The sequence below is a fragment of the Dipodomys ordii genome, unplaced genomic scaffold, assembly GCF_000151885.1.
Source record: "Dipodomys ordii isolate 6190 unplaced genomic scaffold, Dord_2.0 Scaffold66, whole genome shotgun sequence".
Classification (NCBI taxonomy): domain Eukaryota; kingdom Metazoa; phylum Chordata; class Mammalia; order Rodentia; family Heteromyidae; genus Dipodomys; species Dipodomys ordii.
Window position 1 is genome coordinate 58,850 of NW_012267282.1, and position 6,630 is coordinate 65,479.

Genomic DNA, 6,630 nt, shown 5'->3' on the forward strand with positions numbered 1-6,630 from the left:
CCACCTACCGTGGCAACGCCGGGACGCGAGGGGTGAGGGGCGGCCAGGGGCACACGCCTCCCGTGGGCACGCGCCTCCCGAACGCACCGACCGAGGCGCCACGGCAGACGCGGTCCACTCGCAGGGAGCCCCGCCCCCACCGCTGGAGACGGCACGAGGCCTGACGGCACGGGGCCGGGCGGCCTCCGCGGTGCACTGTGGGGAATGTAGTCCCAGCCGCGCCGCCGCTCGAGCGCGCTAGGGAACTAGGAAGCGCCTTGGACTAAGCACACACGCACGTACACTCTCCCTCCCCGTTCCGGGGCAGGCATCCGATCACAAGCTGGCATCACCACACACACCCCCACACCCACACACACACACGCGCACACACAGCTCTTTTTCACTTTGGTAATTTTCAGTTGCATGAGCAAACGTACCCTTCACCAGACTTCCATCAGAAGCCCACCCTGCCCCGTAGGCAGATATACAGATGAATACTGACCCACAGGCTGTACGGTAGCGACCCTACTGAAATACTGGGCCTTCTCTATCTCACCTGTGCGCCCCATAACTTACTATCTATCAACTGTGGCCCAGAAACAGAAAATGGAAAACTATCAACAACCTGTTTTAAGTGGCACACTGTTCTAAGAACCTGATGAGGCCCTGCTCTGCCTGTCTATCCCCTCCAGAACACGAAGAGCCATCTCTCTAGCCTATCAGTGTGTACAGTCCACCTACCAACTCAGTGTTGATGAGTTGTGAAGGTATTACTGGGCTTGTAAATAGGGCTCAGTAGTGTATGCTATTCCAGGCGCACCAGGAATCTTGGAATGCATTACCTGTGAATGCAGGACTAGTAATTGATACAAGCCAGATTCTATTCAGTGCAGGAAGGAAGAACAGGATCTGGACCAGAAAATACAAAGTATTTGGTATGCCCTTAAAGAGGTATCGACTTAAGTGAGAATGTTCATGTTATCAGTTATTTGATTTTCATTATAGGGTTCAAGAGTATACCTAGAGCCATCTTTCTAGTATTTCTGACACTTCAGAGTACTGATTTTATTACTACCTTAGAAAACTAAACCAGATACTAGACACCCATCTATATCAAGGTATGCTTCTCATCAATGTTTGGGGAAGACTATATACTATTTTACAATTAATCTACTTCTAAACGATACTTAGTAAAGGTAAAGTAGCATATGTAATGCTGACTTGAACTACAGCTCTTCCAGTAATGCAATTAGAACCCTGTAACACATAAATAAAGCTATTTGGAACTGATTTCTAGTTTCCACCATGTACAAAAACACATGTACAAAGCCAGGCACCAGTGGCTCACGCCTGTAATCCTAGCTACTCAAGAGGCTGAGATCTGACGATCACAATTCAAAGCCAGGAAAGTCTGTGAGACTTTATCTCCAATAAAGCACTAGAAAACCTGAAATGGTGCTGTTGCTCAAACGGTACAGCACTCGCCTTGAGGTGAAAAGTGCAAGGACAGCACCCAAACCCAGATTTCGAGCCCCATGACTGACCAAAAAAAAAAAAAAAACACTTACAAAGTATTTAATAATATTTACTATAGACTTGACCCTCAATACAGCTACTATAATATTAAAGCACAAGTTATTCCTAATTCTGTAATTCTTTCTATAAATTTGCTCTCCTGATGAAAGCAAGCTTACTTTAGGGTGAATTATGCCAGCTGGGAAGATGATACTGGCTAGTTTTAAATATGCATTGATTTAAAAAAAACCTCTTCTCATTGGAAAATGAATAAAACTCAGGAAACTGCATTGGCATTTTGTTATGTATCTTGCCTTTATTTTAGACTAAGATAATGTAAATTCAAAATTGAACAAGTTAGCAAAACTCAGGCTCAAACCATAACTAAAAATATTAATAGAATACTTTTTTCGGTCATGGTCTTGAACTCAGGACCTAACCAATATTGCTGAGCTCTTTTGTTCAAGGCTAATGCTCTACTACTTGGAGTCACCATGCCACTCCCACTTTGTTTGCTTGTTTTGTTGGTCATGGGGTTTGAACTCTGGGCCTGGATGCTGTCCCTAAGCTCTTCAGCTCAAGGCCACAGTGCCACTTCCCATTGTCAGGTGGTTAATTGAAGATAAGAGTCTCACAGACTTTTCTGCTAGGTCTGACTTTGAACCACGATCCTCAGATCTCAGCTTCCTGAGTAGCTAGTATTACAGGTGTGAGCCACCAGCAGCCTGCCTGCCACTTCCAGTTTTTGAGTAGATAATTGAAAACAGGAGTCTCATGGAGACTTTTCAGCCCAAGCTGACTTCAAACCATAATCCTCAGACTTCAGCCTCTTAAGTAGCTAGGATTATAGGAGTGAGCCACCAGCGCCTACCTTATAGAATATTTCTAAAAGCACAGCATTATGCACAGTTGATGTCAATAATGTGGTAGATACATTTTCAGATTAAAATATGCTGTGGAAGAAACCAGCAAGTTCAAAATTAGTTTACTATAAGCCAACAGATTTATTTATAACTTTCTTTTATGAATTCACCTAGAAATGTCCCATCTCCTCTGGAAATCAGACCCTTGCCCACAGTTTCTGCTCTGAATAAATGCATAGAAATATGAAAATTCAGTTAACTCATCACAATGATATTTTTCCGTAATATAATTACCTTATAAACTTTTGGAGTATTGTGAAAAGTCACAATTCATTAACTTAAAAGTTGCTTTGTCTCCTTCAAGAGAATTTAGAATAAATAGTATCTGGCAAATAAATTCTCAAACGACTTTGTTTGTGTCACTTTGTTTCACTATAAATTTTCTGATATGCAGACAGAGTACCCCTTAGTAAGCTCTTCCTTATCACGCATTCTATTCTGGCTAGGCCAACAGATGCAGAATGAGGGCTGGTCTCTAACTAAAAGCTTCTTCGTATCTATTGCATACTGACTTTCCTGGAAGGAAAGAGCGCTAGCCTTGCATGCCTGAGGCCCTGATTTCTCAGCACGACGTAAGCAAAAAGAAAAAAGCCAGAAGTGCCACTGTGGCTCAAGTGGTAGAGTGCTAGCCTTGAGCTGAAGAGCAGCGCCCAGGCCCAGAGTTCAGGCCCCACGACCGGACCCCCCCCCCCAAAAAAAATAGAGAGAGCAAGGACTCCTTTTAAATGAACAATCTTCTCAATACTGATCTCTTCCTTGGATATTGATAAAGAATGAGCAGCTACTAATAGCTTTCACACATATTCCTGGAGTTTTTTTCCATGATATAAAATAGGTCTGGGCCGCATTCCTTCACATTCAACACATTCATATAAGGCTCTTTCCCAAAAGTTCTCTGAAGTAAAAGTAAGGCATTATTTTGGAGATTTTAGGTTTGTACTTACCCATAAATTTTTAGGCCTTCCTTACAGAGAGAATCATTGCTGTTCATCAAACAATGGGTGGTAATTAAGTGAATTTTCATATTTATAGGGATTCTCTAGAGAGTGCATTCTCTGGTGTTTAACAAGGTTTGAGTTCCAGCTGAATGACTTATTACATATCTTACATACATAGGGTTTCTCTCCAGTATGAGTTATCTGATGTAGAATGAGAGAAAAGCTTCTACTAAAGGCTTTATCACATTCTACACATGCATAGGGTTTCTCTCCAGTATGAATTTTCCTATGTTGAGTAAGAGATGCGTGCCAACTGAAAACTTTACCACAGTCATCACATTCATAGAGCTTTTCTCCAGAATGAATTCTCTGGTGTTTAATGAGGAATGAGTGACAACGGAAAGCTTTGCTACACTCATCACATTCATAGGGGGTTTTGGTTGTATGGATGCCTTGGTGTCGAGTAAGATGTGAGGAACGGCGAAATGCCTTCCCACATTCACTGCATTCATAAGGTTTCTCTCCAGTATGAGTAATCTGATGTTGGATGAGTTCTGAGCCACTGCTACAGGCTCTCCCACATTTCCTACACATATATTGTTTCTTGCCTAGGTGAATTCTCTGATGTCGAGTAAGATTTGAGGCACGACTAAAGGCCTTTCCACACTGAGCACATTCAAAAGGTTTCTCTCCCGTGTGTGTTCTCTGGTGCTCAATAAGGAATGAAAGGTAACTGAATGTCTTGTTACAGTCCTTACATTCATGGGGCTTCTTCCCAGTATGTATCATCTGATGTTTCACAAGATTTGAGATCTGGCTAAAGGTCTTGCCACACTCCTTACACACATATGGTTTCTCTCCAGTGTGAGTTCTCTGATGTAACACCAGGGAGAAGCGCCGATTGAAACTTTTTCCACATTCATGGCATCCATAGGGCCTCTCTGTATTACTGATACTCATATGTCGACCTAGGAATTCTTGATGAGAAACTGTCACTTGCCTGATAAACCCATGGTCTCCCTGTAGCATCTGGGTACCATTTTTGCACTTCCAGCTTCTCTTTAAGTTGGAACAAATAGGGCCTTGGCTTAAAATTCTTTCCATTATCAAATACTTGGATGAGTCACCTTCAAGAATGGCATTTTTTGAAGAAAACTCTTTGATCTTCCCATCTGACACTGAAAGATACAATTTTTTTTTTTTAAGTAAGAAATTTTCGTGTATTGAGTAAACTAAAAGCCATTTCACCTTTTCTTTTCTTGGTGCCAGTCCTGGTACTTGAACTCAGAGCCAGGGTGCTGTCTCTGAGCTTTTTTGCTGAAGGCTAGCACTCTACCACTTGAGCCACAACTCCACTCTGACTCTTTCGTGAATAATTGGTGATAAAAGTCTCATGGGCTTTCCTGCCTCAGCTGGCTTTAAATTGCAATCCTTAGATTTCAGCTTCCTAAGTAACAACATATACAGGCATGAGCCACTAGCACCAAATCATTTCTTTTTTTTTTCTTTTGGTGGTTGGGGGGCTTGAACTCTGGGCCTGGGAGCTGTCCCTCAGCTCTTCAGCTCAAGACTAGCACCCTACCACTTGAGCCACAGAATCACTTCCAGTTTCCTGGGGGTTTACTGGAGATAAGAGTCTCACAGACTTTCCTACCTGGGCTGGCTTTGAACCGCAGTCCTAATATCTCACCCTCCTGAGAAGCTAGGATTACAGGCGTGAGCCACCGGCACCTGGCCATTTCTTCTTTTTGTCTAACACAGTTTTACTTTCAAGCTGGGCTTGAGATCCACAATGTCAAACTGTGTAGGAAAGTCTATGAGACACTTACCTCCAATTAACCACCAAAAAGCCAGAGGCAGAGCTGTGGTTCAAGTGACAGAGTGCCAACCTTGAGCAAAAAAGCACAGGATAGCACCCAGGACTGATACATTAAAAAAAAGACAAAGAGGATGGGAAGGTGGCTCAGAGAATGCTCACCTTGAGCTGAGGGACAGTGCCCAGGCCCAGAGATCAGGCCCCACAACTGACAAAAAAGTAAAGTAGGAAGGAGGGGGGGACCCGGGAGGGAAGGAGAAGGAGGGAGGAAGGGAGACAGGGAAGGAAGGGAGACAGGGAAGGAAGGAAGGAAGCAAGGAAGGAAGGAAGCAAGGAAAAAAGGAACGAAGGAAGGAAAAAAGGAAGGAAGAAAGGAAGGAAAAAAGGAAGGAAGGAAGGAAGATTATATACAAGTGACAGAAAAAGAAGGGAAATAGAACTATCAGGAAGGTAAGTAATTATTAAAGATAGGTTGTCAGTCTTCCTCACCTTTATTTAAACTGTTTTGCTGCCAAAATTATCTGTAAGTGGCAATTTCATAATGCTGCTAATATACACTGCAGGGTGTTCCTCAGGTACCACAAAAACACTGAACTGTTAGTAAAGAAACATCTTAGTAATGAAGCATACTAAATGGGAGAAGAAAAAGGATTTCTTCGAAAACTGCTGTGTATGATCCTTATTCTTAACTAATGAAGCTCTGTTGCCATTTCATCAAATACACTTAATAAAAAGGTTCAGGCCTGAATTTTAGGAATGGACTACATCATGGTTTGTTTAGAATGGGATTTTTTAATATAAAGTAATTTTGTGTGTGTGTGCATTGGTCATGGGACTTGAAATCAAGACCTAGGCACTGTCCCTGAGCTTTTTTGCTCAAGCTTTTTTGCATTCTACCACTGTGCTACAGCTCTATTTCCTAAAGTAATTTTTAAAAATATACTCATGTCAGCTGGGCGCCAGTGGCTCATACCTGTCATCCTGGCTACTCAGGAGGCTGAGATCTGAGGATCAGGATTCAAAGCCAGCCCAGGCAGGTAAGTCAGTGAGACTTTATCTCCAATAAACCACTAGAAAACCAGAAGTGGCACTGTGGCTCAAGAGGTAGAGCACTCCCCTTGAGCTGAAGAGCTGAGGGACAGCGCCCAAGCCTAGAGTTCAAGCCCCACAACCGATACACACACAAGAATACACACACACACACACACACACACACACACACACTCACTCATGTCCTTAATCTTGGCATATGCACACTTAAGTTTATGAGAACAGAGGCTGGGAAGATGGCTCAGTGGTAGAGCGCTTGCCTGGCATGCCTGAGGCCCTGGGTTCGATTCCTCAGCACCACATAAGTAAAAAGAAAAAAGCCAGAAGTGGTGCTGTGGCTCAAGTGGTAGAGCGCTAGCCTTGAGCTGAAGAGCTGAGGGACAGCACCCAGGCCCAGAGTTCAGGC

At 43.3% G+C, this 6,630-nt stretch overlaps 2 protein-coding genes across 3 annotated transcripts in view; both read right to left on the reverse strand.

Annotated features, from left to right (window-relative positions):
• Znf268 (zinc finger protein 268) overlaps window positions 1-86 on the reverse strand; it is a 25,465-nt gene extending 25,379 nt beyond the window's left edge. Inside the window, exon 1 of the mRNA XM_013023025.1 lies at window positions 9-86. The gene's annotated coding sequence lies outside the window, so the exon portion shown is untranslated. The remainder of the gene's footprint in view (window positions 1-8) is intronic.
• Window positions 87-2,334: 2,248 nt separating this feature from the next.
• The window catches only part of Znf140 (zinc finger protein 140), a 17,603-nt gene continuing 13,307 nt past the window's right edge, over window positions 2,335-6,630 (reverse strand). Inside the window, exons 4-5 of one of the 2 annotated variants that reach the window (XM_013023023.1) lie at window positions 3,365-4,536; window positions 2,335-2,450 (exon numbers count right to left, since the gene is read on the reverse strand). In XM_013023023.1, coding sequence (XP_012878477.1) covers window positions 3,398-4,536 — 1,139 coding nt within the window. In that variant the 3' untranslated portion in view covers window positions 2,335-2,450; window positions 3,365-3,397. Of the gene's footprint in view, window positions 2,451-3,127; window positions 4,537-6,630 lie in introns of those variants that run through there. The other variant, XM_013023022.1, reaches the window with a different exon arrangement.